The sequence below is a fragment of the Python bivittatus genome, unplaced genomic scaffold (genome assembly GCF_059951505.1).
Source record: "Python bivittatus isolate LINGU-HERP-01145 unplaced genomic scaffold, Pbiv_v1 ctg000850_np1212, whole genome shotgun sequence".
NCBI classification, from domain to species: Eukaryota; Metazoa; Chordata; class Lepidosauria; order Squamata; family Pythonidae; genus Python; species Python bivittatus.
The window spans coordinates 8,750,424-8,767,700 of record NW_028277112.1 but is presented as its reverse complement, the minus strand read 5'-3'; the positions used below and the strand labels follow the sequence as shown (position 1 = coordinate 8,767,700).

General features: G+C 34.2%; 1 protein-coding gene across 1 annotated transcript in view; it reads left to right on the top strand.

Moving 5' to 3' along the window:
• Positions 1-17,277, top strand: part of EDIL3 (EGF like and discoidin domains 3) — a 191,010-nt gene that overhangs the window by 162,080 nt on the left and 11,653 nt on the right. Inside the window, exon 9 of the mRNA XM_025167536.2 lies at positions 6,765-6,920. Within this exon, the coding sequence (XP_025023304.1) occupies positions 6,765-6,920 (156 nt within the window). The remainder of the gene's footprint in view (positions 1-6,764; positions 6,921-17,277) is intronic.

The window sequence follows — 17,277 nt, the reverse complement described above, 5'->3', positions numbered from 1 at the left end:
TGAATTGCTATATTGCTAGCCTTGTGCTAAAATCTAGAGAAAATATGTACTGCAGGTTAAGGAGATGTCTCCCTAAGAATTAGTTATTTGGCAATTGTGATGTATGCGCATTTGCAAAGATTTAATATAAACCAATGATATTTTAATCCTTAAACAAGGCAGCAGTACTATAATATATGGTTCCCTAGAGCCTGAGGGATGAACTATTCTAACAGATTGGGTATCAAAAAGTACACAACAGCACTTCATTAAATATTGAATATAGTCCAGGTAAACAGTAGTATACTTCAGAATGAATCATAGCCTATGCAGTTATGAATAGAGTTAAAATAGATTTATGATAAAGTATTTGAACACTGCAGCTTACTTGTTTCCATTCCAACACTTCCTATCATTTTATAGCTGTGATATATATATAATTTTGTCCCCAAGGAACTTTAAATGGAGTTTATTTTGTTTTCTATCAAAACTCACTGAAGTAAAATCTTACCTCAATGACTTGGCATTGTTGTAATTTTTTCCTTCCTTTTCTTTCCAGTGTTTCTTCCATAGATAATGTTACATCAAAGATTCTTGTAACAACTTCTCATAAAAATGCATCCAAAATTCTATGAGCTACTAAGAAAATTGTATACATGCCACATGTGCACAGCTTTATATGTGCTTCAAAAAGAAAGGCAAAATGAAAGAGGAATGAAATAATAACATATGGTTCAAAAAAAGAGAAACAGAATGAAACCAAAACGAATGGGTCAGCCATCTTGGTGGATGAAAAACACTTTTGATCAAGTTTGGTTGGTGTCAGTTTTCAGTCAAAAAGGCATTCATAGTATCTCACAAAGGTTAATGCAAACACACAATTAAAATTCATAGGGACAAATTTCACACATACAAATTTCACACATTCACAGACAGAAAGGATCTCTGGGAAAATAATGAACATTATTCTCATTACCTCTATTTCAGCATCCACTACTCCAAAAAGGGAAGAGGATTTGTTCCCCTCTCTGTTTAATTATTCTTTTCCTGAATATCACTGTTTGTACATGCATAAAAGATGTTATCACTTAAGTAGCAAAGGTAGCAAAGTTTTATTTTTCTCTAAAAGTTCAAGAAAGGTGCCTTTCCCCCTGACTACTAATTACGACTTCTATCTTCTTGCTCCTTTTTAAAAAAATGGCTATAGTATTCTTTGGATTACTATTATTACAATTAGTAGAGAGTACTGAAATGCATGAAAGATCTCCAGGAGTCTACCAATAAAGAAAAAAAAAAGATACATTTGCTTGGGAAAGGGGGTCAAGGGATTTTTTTATTATTATTTTTCAGGCATGTTTTTGATGTCATGAGCTTGGGGTTCATTTTTTTTTTTTTTTGTCTGCTACATCCCAAACAGGTGTATTAAAACATACGTTGATTAATATCAGGAACTGGAGCAAATCATTAAACAGATGAAGTAGTACTTCCCATATACATCCATCCATACATACATATTGTACATTGTACAATATTTATTGTACATAAAACTTTATTTATTTATTTATTTATTTATTTATTTATTTATTTATTTGTTGGATTTCTCTCCCGCCCATCTCCCCTACAATAGTGTAATAATTATGTAGTATAATGGTAAAAGCAGCATCTGATTTGACCAGCATCCATATACAAAATGCATTGCCAATTAGCAACAGGAAAAAAATGCAATCGTTTTAAAAGAATTGTAAATATTATGAGATAGTCATAAATATTATCAGCAAAATAATTTCCAGTGTTGAGAAACAATTTACATTCTGTACATTGTGAAGAGGATTTTATTAGTCATTAAAACTAATTTCTAAGCTAGAAAAATAATTTATGACATACCTTATATAACTTTTTCTATACTGAGAGCAAAACACCCAAACTCATAATCAGTTACTTAAATAAGATTACTTCTAAATAATTTAAGATAAAAGGGTCCCTGCGTTTTTTGGATATGTTTGGATGGATTTGGCCAAGAATGTATCCAGTTCACTATTATATAGTCATCAGTAATCTTCTCCTAATTCCCAGGTCTCTGCCCTAAGAGCTTTATCACTTCCTTCCCCTGTATATTTATTTTAATTTATTTCAATTTTTCAATTTTCTACCAAGAGTGAAACATAATGTTAATGCCACTTAATGAACCTACCAGCGATAGCTAGATTATTCTGCTATAAACTAGATTCTATGACTTAAAAATCAGTCTTCCGTCCCCATTTCTTTCTCCTGGAGCTCTTAAAAGCTTTGGCCAACCTCCCTTTCATCATTGTTTCCCTCCTTTTTTAGACTTCTGCATTGGCCTAATAAACTTATTTGCCTCATCAAGGTATTCCTCTAATGTAGCAATATTTTTCAACCTAATATTATAGGGAAAACTTTCTGCTGATAAATTTAATAGCAATATAAGTGACATTAATGAAGCCATGACATTCAAAGTGCTTCTTGTTTAAATTCAGAACAAGGAGCCCTTAATTAATATTTAAGGGATTTTAAAAATTGAAAAGCTTTCAGCATTCTAATAGCAGCTGCTTTAGCTTTTTAAAAGAATAAATCCCATGTGTTATCTAAAGCAGGCTGGGTAACTTTTCTCTGCTTAACGGCCGTATCCTTTCAAGGTTAATAATTTGAGTGTCACGTGCCAATAACAAAAATCCTGAAGGAAATGGAAGACTGTGTGCCTCTCTTTTGAGATCTCTTCCTTTTGCTTTCTGGTTTCCTCCTCTTCCTTCTCCTTTGTTCTTTTTGTGTTTCTGTCTATCCTAAGCAATAGAAGATCACTTATAGAAAAGTTTTAAATATGTTGGGCAGTGGGGGGAGGGGTGTAAATTAAATTAGAGTAAGATCTGTATAGGAGTCATATATCTTTTAAATAAAAGAAAAAGAATTTCTCAGTGCAGACCTTTTAGTTGGTAGAAGTTGACAGGTGACTGGGTCAAAGTGATAGTAAATGCATCTTCAGGATAGGTGATATCTTCCATCTCTAAAAAATGCAGTATGTACCTTCCTCAGGAAGCCATCACTTCATTTAGGTACAGTGTTTGGATATTGATTAACTGATTGCCAACCTCCCCTTTTGGGGATGTTTATTGCAAAAATGGTGGACCTGCAGTTAAGGAGGCCCCATGAAGAGATGGATTAATGTAGATCTGTTTCAGGCTGAAGTATGGCACCAAGGCCAAATTAATCACTCATGTAAATGAGTTGTGCTGGGACCAGGATAGGAGAAGAATGGCTCTTTGGTCCTATCTGACCTGTCAGTTACTTTCAGATGGACTTCTTGAAGGGAGTAGGGGAGCACAGTTTTGCATTAGTTCTCATCTTCCTGAAAGAATAGTTTCAGTCAGTCATAGTGGTCAGGACAGGACAAACTCTAAGGCTTTTCTTTGTGTACCTTATATTTAACATCTACATGGGCTACTAGGATCACAGCACAGTGTCAGGTACCATCTGACTATTCCATTTCTATATCTCATTTGGGCAGAACCAGAGATGCAGTTGAGATCCTGTCCCAGTAACTGGAAGCTGTGATGGGAAGAACAGACTTGGGCTCAGTTCTAGCAAGATGCAGTAGATATACTGTAGGTTCAGAAACCAATGGAGACCAGTGATGCTCCATCTTCAGTTCTGGATGGGGTTGCACTCTGCTGTTCAGGAAGCAGGTAGCAATTGTGACTAGGAGGGCTTTGCACATTTCCAGCTTGTGTTTTTGTTAATAATAACAAAAAAAGAAAAAAGAATGAAAAAAACAAACAAAAAGGAACAAAACAGAAAGATGCATACATCATCAAAAGGAAAAAAAAATTACACAAGTGCTCAAAAAATAAGTAGAAAAATACTACGAAAAAATAATAAAAAATATAAAGTATAACAAGTTACAACAGTTACAATTCTATATACATTTATTTAATGTAAATATTATGCATATATATATATTTATAATACAATTATATAACTATCAAGTTTTTTTCCTAAGCTACTATATTTTGTATAAATGAGTCCCATATTTCATTATACTTGTCTGTACAAAGTTTACATCTATAGGCAATCCACTCATAGGTGGCAAGTGAAATCAGGTCTTCAATTCACTGAGTGGATGGGGCCATACATTTATCCTTCCAGTGTTGCAGTATCACTCTTTTAGCCAAAGTAAGGGCAACAGTTCCAGCTTGTGTGTTAATTGCAATCATTCCTGGATCAAGAGACTGGGCTCAGAGTCACTCATGTCTTCACTCTTCTATTCAACTATTGCAATTTGTTCTACACTAGACAACCCTAGAAGACCCACAGAAGCTATAGTTGGTCCAGAATGCAGGGGCTTGAGTGCATAATGGTAGCCCCTTGGCTACTGAAAAAGTTGCCTGGTTGCCAATTTGCTTTCAGGTGTAATTCAAGGTGTGGGCTGTCATCAAGTCCTACATGGCTCAGAACCTGGGTTTCTGTGGGGCCACCTTTTCCCAGCAGTTCTGCTTATCCAGTAAGAACTAATAGGGAGGGCACCCTTCAGATCCATATCTGAAGAGATTTTATCATTGGGGACCACAATATACCTTCTCCATCACTACTACTCTTTTTTAGCATAGTCCTCTAATTGAGCTCAGTTCAGTGTTGACACTGCTGGTAATCAGGAAGACCACTAAAACTAGTTTTTCAGGAAGACTTTGGAGTTGATAGAGAGGTTTCCACCCTGAAGTAGGGACTGATTATATCTAAGAATATTATTCCTCAGCATATGCTGCTTAGAAACATTTACGATTAAGTGAATTGTAAGACTAAGTCAGTAAGTAAACACATATACATTTGCTTGCTTGCTTATAATAATTATAAACTGAGCACCTACACTACATAAAATGAAGAAGTTTAATTCTAAAACAAACAATTACTTTGAAAATTGAAAATAATTATAGTGCACTTTGCATGAGGATATATTAGTTGATTTTACTTACAAAGGACTCAAACATGAAGAGTTAAAACCCAGATTGTTTTACTATCGTTTTAGCAGTTTATAAACAGTACTAATTATTGAGGATTGAATATGTATGAAGTAATTTAAATTGAATCAACCTATCATTAAAGCTGTAGAGCATACGAAGAAACACATTATCTTTTTTCTTTTTCCTGATGTCCTGATAGAATTGGTAATGATCACAGTTGCTAGATCTGTACTCAAGAATGGGAAAATATTCTGCAGTTTTGCTTCACAATCTCTTGACAATCAAATCTGTTAAGAATATCAATCTGCTTGACAAACTGCAAGCTTGCAGACATACTTTTCCAGTATACATTTTTATGAGAGACAGCTCTCTGCCACATGGATAGAGACTGAATATCCTAGCTCCTTTCTCTATTTGGGGGATAAACACTTTTTTGTCTTTTTAAAATCAAGGTAGAAGTTGCTGGGAGAAGAGGGGACTAACAGAGACTCAGAATTTGGTATTCAGAATTTCTATTTAAAAAAAAAAGACCATGTAAACTGAAAAAGAGGAACAGAAACTTCACATACTAATTCTGAAGAAATAAGTAACAAGTTTAGAAATTAATTTACTTAAAAATTGATGTTTGTTTCTCTGTGGTAGATAAGTCTCCTGTCTTTTATTTCTCCATATAAGCTCAGTAATTGTGTGTATTTCAACCTTGTATGAATATTTCAGGTTATGCATAATAATGAATAAATTTTCTTTAACAATTATGATTTTGAATAATAAATTGAAATACTATTGCAATCTATTTATACCATGTTCTCTTTTATGTGTAGCAGGTCTGCACCATATTTTGGTCCACTTGGAACATTTTGTTTTAAAAAAATCTGTTTAAAACTGCTTTTTTCCTGTGACTTTGAATAGCTCTGTATCGATCTTCTTCAAAACGGAATGTTGGTCTTTTAATGTCTAAAGTTAAAAGAGCTATTACAGTTTATTTTTTTTTCCTTTTTGAAAATAAATGTTGCTTTTTTATGTTTTGCGAGATTGATCTATCTCCAAAATAAACAATAAAACAACTAGTTGCACAGTCAAGAAGTAGTGCTATAGGAACTATTTCACTATTTCTATTTTAATCACTAGAAAAACAATTCATGATACAAGAGCCCCATATTTTGCACACTCCAGGTTGAAAGGGGTATATTCCAGGTGAGGCTCCCCCTGCAATATGCATCATACCAGTATGAACTGCCAAGCTACTAGACAAAGCAATAGGTAGACCAGAATGTGAAGACACAAAGGTCTTCTGGGAGAGGTGGTTTTAAATCACCAGCCTTCATCGCAAAATCTTGCACTAATATTAATTAATTAATATTTAAAATACTAATCATTTTGTAATAATGGATTACAAAAATATTATAAAAATATGTAGAAGAAAGCATGGCAAAAATACACACAGTCACTGAAGGGAAATAAATTGAAAATGCAATCTGAAGTTTGTTTTTTTCCATTTCATATCCAGAAATAGAGGTAAAGGTGAATTTTTACTTGTTTTATTTTAAAATTTTATCCAAGCTCTTTAATTCAAAATTTTTGCAAGCATTTCCTCTTCAGTGACTAAAAGTAATAAGGTTTGGGGAGAAATTGATTAGTGAAAGAAAATATATTCATCCCATTAACTGAAGTTATTAATGAATGTCCTTTACTTCTATCAATCAGATCTTTCATAATCAGATAAAGAAAGCGATACATTTTAAGTTTTTAAAAAAAATAAGTCTGAGAACTCATAGTATTCTAACCTATGTTTTATTTTGTTTTTATTTATAGATTGATCTTCTTGTTCCTACAAAAATCACTGGCATTATTACTCAAGGAGCTAAAGATTTTGGTCATGTTCAGTTTGTGGGCTCCTATAAACTTGCCTATAGCAATGACGGAGAACACTGGACCATATATCAGGATGAAAAGCAAAAAAAAGATAAGGTAATGAGGTGATTGATATTTGGAATATAGTCATTGATAGCTTCAACCCCAACAGTCTCCAAGGTAGTAAGCTGCAGGTTAATGTATGTTGTGTGGGATGTTCATGTTCCTTGGCTAAAGGTCAATGCAAAGTAAAAAAAAAAAAAAAGTAATATAAATATACTGACATTTACTGATACTTTAATATTAATATGTGTAAAGTGTCAAATTTAAATAAGTTAAAGAGCAAACATAACATTTAAATGTATAATAATAAAAACTGCTAAGATGAAAAACTTCTATTAAAATTCACTTTCAGATGTGATAAATTAGTAGTTAGAACATAAACATATATACAGAAGGAAATAAAAATGTATACAATGTTTTGAAACAGAATTTCTCAAACTATTCACACAACTTCTGAAAGAATGTACTATGGTACGGAATAATTTTTATTTTATTATTTATTATTTACTTACTGAATTTATATCACCGCCCATCTCACTTGCATGTGACTCTGGGTGGCATGCACAATTAAATCACAAACTAAACAATCAACATAATTCAAGCATTAAAAGCAATTAAAAAACAATTCACCATATACTTTAGTCCCAGCATCTTATATCAGAAGTCCCTGGTATTTTTGAGCTAATGGATACGTGTTGTTCGTGCTTTCATAAAATGTCTGTGACCCAGATGGCTCATCACAAAATTTGCCAGATGACAAACTAGGGAGGATGTTCCCTACTTCTTCCCCTAGTTCTCTAAAGTTCTGTCCAAACCTTCAATTTTTGTTTAATGGTTTAGTTGCTTTCAGCTCTTTGTGATCCAGTGGGCATCATTTCATCATAACTGTCTGTCAGTAACTACTTGTTTGAGTCCTTATATGTTTAGGCTTCTATCTTCAGTTATAATATCTGGCCACTTTGCCTTCTATCAGCTTCTTTTTTTATTGCTTTCCATTTTTCCAAGTATCAGGTTCTTCTTCAGTGATTCTTGCCTTCACATTTGTTTCCAAAATATTAAGCTTCATTTTTAGTGCTTCCAGTGAACAGTCTAGTTTTATTTCATCTAGTACTGAATTATTTGTTCTTCTTGTAGTCCAAGGTATTTTCAACAATTTTCCTCAGCACCACTATTCATAGACATCAATTTTTCTTCATTTAGTCTTTCTGATGATCCAGCTTTCATAGCCATGTCCAATAACTAGGAAAACCATGGCCTTGACAATATGTACTTTTCTTGTCAGTGTGATGTCTCTTCCTTTAATGTACACAATATCTTTGCCCTTTTTGTGAACACCTGGGCACATTCCAAATAAGGTAGTGAACTGGGATGTCCCCTTCATTCTTCTACTGAAAAAATGCTTATATGGTTGTGAGACCCTGAGGAATTTTTGTAAATAAAAATAATGTAAGAAGCAGGTGCTTTGTTCTACACTATATCAGTATATCTAAAAGAATGTAGCATTATTTTAAAAATATAATTCAAAGGATCTATTTAAAAAATAGCATCGCCTCAACCACACTCATTTTCAGCTGCTCAAGGTCAAGAAACAGGCACCACAGGGATTCCAGGAATTCTATTTATTGTAGTAAAGTAGAATAACTGAATCTTGAAAGCCTGGCCAAGTTTCTCTCTATCTCTTCTTATACTAAATTAGGGGTTCTTAACCTTTCTGTGCCACAGACCTTCTTGAGAGTCTTTCTCAGGAAAATGTATTTAAATGCATATAATAAAATACATAGTTACAGACTGTATTACAAAGGAAATCAATTATTGTCAAATTCAGTTATCAAAATATTTAAAAATTACAAATGTACAATATATGTGCTTCTTTATTAATCCATTAATTCAATAACAAGACAATACTTGTTGGGGATATAATATTTTTAGGTATAATTTCAATTCCATAATAGATATTTATTGAAGTTAACGAACATTCTTGGAATCTAGAGGCCATTAACTTGTCCATATACATTACTGAATAAAAAGCTAAGTTTCAGTTAGAGGTTAGTGAAAATAAAGTTGTGATTTTTTTCCTATCCAAGGTCACAAATCCCTGTACTAAATAAAAATCAAAGAAGTGATATTTTGAGTTTGTTTTTCATGCTTCCCTCTTTCACAGGACTGTGTAATTTATTCTACAAGCCCCATCTTAACAGTTTATTCCTTCTTTTCATGAGATCAGCTCTACATTCCTTTATTGCCACTCATTCATACTAATTACAGAATATTCCTTGTCACAGACTACCTCATTTTAGCACACTCATTCATAATTAAATGTAGACTTCCATGCATGTATTCTTGGCTGTACTATATAGAATCACCTTCTTGTAGATCTCTTACATACTTTCCTGTTCCATTAGTTCCAAACACATGTGCTCTCTATCTTAGTTTCTTTTATCTCATTTGTTAATACATATTCTTCAGTATATTCCTCTTACATTCCAAGTTGCATATATTATTGTTATCATCATATGGTCTAGTGAATACTGACTTCTACGTCTGGCATGTTTGGGTCAGTATGTGTCAGGTTTAGCCCAAAGAACTCCAAGAGACAATGCAAAATCAGTTCAGCTATGTTTATTAGCTACAACCTCTAGCAAGAATCTTCCCAGACTGAAACTCCAGCTCCCAAGCAAGCCAGCCACAACACCGTGAATTCCTCAGGGAGGTGCCAGCCTCATCCTCTTGTAGTTCCCATGCTCTTGCGGTGAACTAAGAAAATGCTTATCTCCCTGAGCTTGGCCTTCATCATTCCATTCTATCACAGTATGCCACAAGCATACTGAACCTAAGCCCTGGCTACCCCAAACATGCTAGAGCTATGGTGTACAAGGTAGGATCTCTTATCTGGATACTATCTTGCAAGGCAATGTACTGTGGGGTGCCACATCTACCAACTTGGAGGTACTTGCAATACATTGACACTGGATGTGTGTGTTGGGGGGGGGTGTCAGGCTGGCCATGTGAATTTTGAAGGAGTTTTCCATATATATTTGAAATAATTTGTTTCACTTTTCTAACTATATCAAAACGAGACAATAGCAGAAGTATATATTAGCTTTCTTTGGTTATGTTATTTTGTACAAATTCTGAGCCATAGGCTTAACTTGAAGATTCTTGTACTTGCTTCAGGGCTGTACACTTCTTTGTTCACATCCGTACAACTGTTTCTGAACAAAACTCTCCTTCTACTGTCATGGTGGGCACTTTTTCATTTAATAACATCACTGCTAGAGAGTCATACCATTCTCCCCTAGTAGCTGTCAGCTGGAGCAGCCATGGTATCAGGCTGATTTTTTTTAGCAACTCCTTGACTTCAAAGGGGTGTTTCACAAAGTTTTATGACATCCCTTGATTGCTCAGCATGGCTGTTTGAAGAGTTCCAATATTGTCTCTATGTGCATGTGCAAGCCTTGTCAACAATTATACTCAGGCTGCAAGCAAAGTAATTAGGCATGCAGAGCTAAACTGGAAAAACCTTCAGTGACTGCAGAAATAAATTTTTGCCCCTAACCTGGACCTTCAGGTCTTCCAAAAATACACCCATTACTGCTATCATTGAGTTCTTCCTCATTTTTCCTTCTACTTCTCCCAGCATTAGAGTCTTCTTCAGAGAACTAGGCATTCACATAATGTGTCCAAAGAAGGATAATTTAAGCCTGGTCATTTGTGCCTCAAGCAAGAACTCTGGATTGATTTGTTCAATGATCTATTGTCCCTGGTATTCTCAGGAGTATTCAAAGTTCAAAAGCATCAATGCTCTTTCTATCCTTCTTCATCAAATTTAAATTTAGCTTCTACAGAATGTCACAAGGAATACCATTGTTTGCACTATTCAGCATGTAGTTTGAATAAATAAGGAGAAACTATATAGCCATGCTTTACTCCTTTGCTGACCTGGAACCAGTCTGTTTAACAAGGTTCCATCTGGACTATGACTTCCTGACAGTGTAGAAAAAATAAAATCAGAAAATTAAACTTAAATCATTAACCACTCTTACAGATTTTTTAAAGGCAGAGAGAGTTAGGACTAAAGACAACCCCCAAGGGACTCTCTTCCCTACTTGAAAGAACCCAGAAAGCTCTGTCCTATGTGCCAAATACATGAGTCTCTGGAAACAGGGGCATTTCAAAAGGACCTGCTCTGGATATCTTAATGGCCAAGCAAGCAGGTTTACAGTTGGAGAGATGATACCTCAATCCCCTTAGATAACTAGAGATACCACATAATGTTTTAATTTAGATCAAAGCTTTAGAAGCAAACTTTAATAAAAGAAAAAAAACCTGCAGCATATTCAGAGGCTGGGATTTATTATTACCAAAAAGAAAAAAAATCTTGAAAATAAAGAAAATAATGAAAATAAAAGGGAAAGGAAAAAAAGTAAAAGTAAAAGTAAAATGTGGCCCTGTTCAGGTGTGTAATGGGAACCTTTGCATGGCCCCAAAGGTCAGTGCAGCTTTTAGCTGAAGGAAGCATTCATTCTCCAAAGAGAGGCAGTGTGGGGTAGTGATTATGGAGGGAGGGAGATATAACAGGGTGTGTGTGTGAATGCATGCATGTGTGTATGTATGTCTGTGGGTGTGTATGCATATATATGCATGTGTGTGTGTGTGTGTGCGTTCATGTGTGTGTATATATATATATAAACGCTTTAGTAAAACTATAAACAGAAGTATTGTGAGCAATAGTAAAAGGAGGAGAAAAAAAGAATACACTTGCTTGTCCTTTACATTTTTTGGAGTCTGCAAAAATCAGATTTCTGTACCATTTGTGATTGGAATGATTTTTTGCAAGAGTGTGTGAATCAGGTCTGATATGAACTGGAATGTCAGCTTGGATTAACAATTTTATCTGGGACAAAGGTAGTTAGTACATAGAATGTGTTGGAATAAACCACATTTATCCAAATTATACAACATTAATAATAAATACTAAATCCATGATCAGCATCATCATAGCACAATAGAACCATAACTGGTCTCAGAATCAACATCCTTAGCTATTCATCCAAAGCCATGGAAGGGATAGCGGAAAATATTCAAAAATATTGTTTAACAATATTGAAAAACATCAAAGAACTAAAGATACTGTTTTGGGTCAACTCTGGTTGCCTACTTTCCAATGGAAACAATGTAAAAATAAGACCAGTAGCTCCTGCTGTTTCAAAATGCCAGGTATCCAAGTTTAAATTGACACTCAGCCCGCTGGGAATACAGCCCAGTGAAGCTGCAAAACTTTACCTTTAGAATGTTGTTTTTCTCATTCATTTTAAAGTAGTTTGAAAAGGAAATATACATGAATGCTGTTTTTATACCTGCACGGAGTGGAAATCACTGAAACTGAAATATGCTGGAGAAAAATATATTTTAGGGGGGAAAAAAATCTCTGAGTTAAATAGTATTCTTGCTTTTCTCAACTAGAGGTCAGTAGATCATTGCAGTTTCAGAGATAACAAAATGGTACCATACATGGTAAAAATCTTTTTAAAAATCTACTGCAATCTGTGCTTTGAGAGAAAAAAAATCATGGTACAACCTATGAAAAAAAACCCTCCTATTATTGCAAATCTTTTCTCAGTGTGCTTGGAATGTAGCATACAGAGAATGAACGTGTTGGAGGAGGGACACTCAACATGAAATATTATGTGCAGGACGTGTATATAGCTACTTCTTAACCTTCTTTACACATGGGAAGATAGACAAGTTCACTAACCACAAGATTTATATTGTATCCCAATTTGGCAGTTCAAAAATATCCTGATTTGACTTGAGCTCTTTCAGATGCCACGTATGAGATTTAGAATCAGTTTGGGATTCTAAAGGATTTGGAAATGTAAAGCTATCATGGGAAAGTCAGAAATGCCTGTGATTTTATTACATGTTAATATAGTTATAAAATGCCTTTGGCAAGCACAATAGCACTGCTCTGGGAGAGTATCGTGCAGAATTTCAGACAATTTTATACAGCAATTTTAGTGCTAAGCCTTTGGAACTTTGATTTTTTTTAAGTGCAGGATAATACATGGACTGTACATTTTGGGCTTTAAATAAGTGTTATTTATAGGTTCCCAAGTCTCCACCCCCACCCCCCAGCATATAGCTTATGGGAGGGGGTTTCCAGATAGCACTTTATGGGAGAGGGTAAACAAATTTTCCAATTGCCTAAGGATTTGGTAGCATTTTCTAATAAAACTAGCAAGCTTTGTATACATAACATTTCCCCTGAATATTTTTTTTCAAGTATGATAAGGATAGGCATAGAATCTCTTATCCAAAAGCCAACAAGGTACACTAGGTAATTGAATATAATAGATTCCACTGGGTTTAATTTAATGCCAGAATCTCACTTTAACTATATGTGATGCATAGGAAACTGCCCGTGTATATACTTATACTTGCCCCACCCTTTGCCCTCTGTAAAAGTCTGCCAAACCTTCTACAATTTCCTACTCACGATACAAATCAGCCACCCTGATTTGATTTGTGATATGATGATTTGTGTGATATGTATGTGTATATGTAATGAAGATGTAAATGTTTGGACAAGATGCACATCTGGCACATGAAGTCAAACTGCCACAATATCAACTGCTTATATTAAAGACAACTTGGTAATCCCACATACTGTGTTCTGAGATTCTTAGAAGAAAAGTGAAAGAGATATCAAGGGACTGAAAACAAAGTTGTATGAGGACAGATTGAAGAGATTGGGTATTTTGGTCTTGAGAAAAGATAATTAAGGTGATACATAAAAATGCATTCTAAATACTTAAAAGGAAGACCAAGATCTTGTTCGTCCCAGTGTGCAGCACATAAATAATGGATTTGATTTTCACAATGGCAGATTTGGCAAGAATAGTTCAACAGTGAAACCAAGTATCAAAAGATGTGAGGAGTCCCCTTCATTGGATGTGTTCAAGGGAAGATTGGACAGTCGTTTATCGGGGATGCTCTAACTTGAATTCTTGCACTGAAAATATTCTTGGACATGATGGCCCAAATGGTCTCATCCAATTCTATCATTATAACAGTAGTCTGAGTCTTACAGTGGGAATATACAGTATATAAACATTGCAAAAAATGTTTCACTAAAGCAGTCTGTTAGTAAAGCTAACACAGCATTGTTCCTTAACTCCAGTCTACCACTTATCATTAAGGACGGGTAAAGCAAGGGTTCAATCTTATTTCATCCGGTTGCCACAACAATTTTTCTCTGTTATATTTTCAGATTTTTCAAATATGTTGCCCAGAGGGAAAAAAAAGCTTTGCTCTGTTGGAGATCATTGTAACTACTGCAAAGAAGACAGTTTAATTGCATCCCACAGCTATTATTGAAAGAAAAACTGTGCATTTCAAGCAACTTTATGCCAGGCAATTAAACAGACTGAGCTTCCTAAGATTTCCTCATAATTTGAATGGAATCTTACTATTAAAGAAAATGCTATTTTTATAAAATGGTTTAGATCCTTTTAGAATCCAAACTAAACCTTATCTTTTATTTTTAAATTATAAAGGCAAAAAATAAAGCCCAAATATATAGTTGCATCCTATAATATTCCAGCATCCTAATGTGGGCCCTGTAATGTTACACTACTTCATGTTAAATGCATGACACTGGATTTCAATAGTCTGTGTTCATATTCATTCCCTGCAGATGGCATCATGGCCTTGCAAGGAAAAAAGATAAAGGACGCAGCCCCCTGTGCAAGGAAAAAAATTAAAATAAGTGAAACCTCAAACTAGTTTTGGGAAAAAAGATGTTATAAGATTGTAACCTGTCTCCTTTTTGTATTTTGATATAGATGTTGCCAAGATAGCAGAAAAATATTCTTGAGTCTCTGAGAAAGATTGTTATCAAAACACCTTGAGCATCTCATTGTTTTACAAGGACACCTTGTTATTTAATAAATAAGGATGGATGGCTATGTCACTTTTGGTTTTGCTGTTTCTCATTTTCTTGACGGATAAGTTCATTTCAGCCTATTTCCACATCTGCTCTCCCCTGCCCCTCAAAATGACACAAATAGTCAAAAACACTTTTATTTATACACATTTGGGTACATATAGCAATATGTACTTTTGTACTTTCCCCCAAGTATATTAATTTTAGTGTTCATAATTTAATACATACTTTTTGTGCACTGGCAAACTGCACAGCAAAATTCTAAAAATTGCAAGTGTCCAGGCAAGAGTTCTGGTTTACATATAGATTTGAAATGGTAAATCTGCCTAAAAAATTCAGACCAAATAAACTTTTAACCAATAACTTTGGCTCATTAATTCCTAGTATTATTTTAATGCTTTGTTTTGTGTAGTTGTCCTACTAGATGGTCTACACCTAGTATGCACTATTAACTTTATACTACTCACCTTGGGTTTCTACTAAATTATGCAGGAAAGGACAGCTGTGACACATGTTAGGCCATACTGTAATATTTAGAATCTTATAAAAAGGTTCAAGTTTTTAATTAACTGTACCATATAGAATTTTAAAATACTACTTTGTAGGGTGAATTAGAGTAATAGCTTGTTAGAAATGTGTTGCTAAAGATTCTTTCATATTCATACCCAGTGAATAGAATAGAATAGAATAGAATAGAATAGAATAGAATAGAATAGAATAGAATAGAATAGAATAGAATAGAATAGAATAGAATAGAATAGAATAGAATAGAATAGCTTTATTGGCCAAGTATGAGACATACAAGGAATTTGACTTCAGTGCAAAAAACTCTCAGTGTGTTTGCATAGCATCAGGAAATAAGGAATAATAAAAAGTAATAACGTTATATACTAATTTTAATTTAAAATTTAAATTAAATTAAATTTTAATTTTAAAAAATCAATATATTGTCTAGAAATACAGAGCAATTGTTCCATGATTGTCCCATTGAGACATTTATAAACAAGATGAAAGGATAATAAATATCTGGATATCATCAAATTCTGATAAACAATGGATAATGAGCAGGATCCATTCACTTTCTAACAGCTAGCACAACAATGTGACAATATGTATGAAACAAGGTCCACAGAGATATTAGGCTTGGATTTTGATGTAATGGATAATGAGCAGGATCCATTCACTTTCGAAGAGCTAGCACAACAATGTGACAATATGTGTGAAACGAGGTCCACAGAGATTTTAGGCTTGGATTTTGATGTGCTGCAGGCAGGACAAGGAGACAGAACAGTGCTAGGCTATGATAAAGATTGACGGGGCCCAGGAAATTAGTGGAACCATGACAATTTCTAATTTAATTTCTTACTTTCCTATCTTGACCTGTCTCAGGGAATAGCTTGTGTTTTTTTTCCACGGATATTCTCTGTTTCTTGCCCTTTTTCTTGCTTTTTTTGTATTTCCCATAGCTTTGCTGGCATAAAGTTTCTTTTTCCTAGTCCTTCATTCACTTGTAGCATATAATTTATCATTTTAATCATAATGTGATTATCATTTGATAAGGGTGTCAATTCAAAAGAGACTTAAAGCAGCATGCAAAATTTAAAACAACAACCCACAAATACAGAAATATCAATCCATTGGACAAATACACAAACAAGAACTTTCCACCCACCTATCATCAATCAAGCAGAATCACAAATCACTCCTGTCTCTGGCCTGTTTGAAAAGCCTAGTTTTTAAAGCTTTTCTAAAGGACAGTGGGATTGGGGCCAAACAGAATTTAAGGGAAGTGACAGAGAAGGCATATGCCTAAAACATTTGAGTTTCTGCTTGCTGAGCATCATCTCAAGTAAGCAACCAGTCAATATTTGGCCAAGGAGTAACTGGTTCTTCCGACAGCCCATAATACCTGTAGTAACCATATCCAAATCCATAATCTGAAGGCATCTCTCTTCTTTCTCTTAATCTTTCTGTGTCCAGGTTTCAAAACTGTAAATTGCCACCTGAAAGGCCTTTAACTATTATGATTTTTGTTGTCACTGAAATTTCCTTGTCCTTCGTGATAAGTTTGTCATCATCTTCCTCCCTAGCATTCATCTCTTTACTGTTCCAGCACATTGTTCATCTTTGTCTCTTTTTGAGCCCAAGAAGACAAAACTCTACTACCTTCACTTCTGTATCATCATCTATAAGTTCAGTAATCATGCAGACTGATATTATCTTTCTCTTCTTAATATGTAGTAATAATCCATAATTTTACTTTACTGTTTTATTTTCATAGTAAATTCTTCTAAGCCTTTACTTTTAGCTAAAAAAGGACATAATCTGATCATTTATTTATTTATTTATTTATTTACTTACTTACTTACTTTCTGTTATTTATTTATTTGCTGTTTACCCTGCCACAATCTGAATTTATACATGACAGCTTATAAATGAAACAACACAGCAAAATAACAATAAATT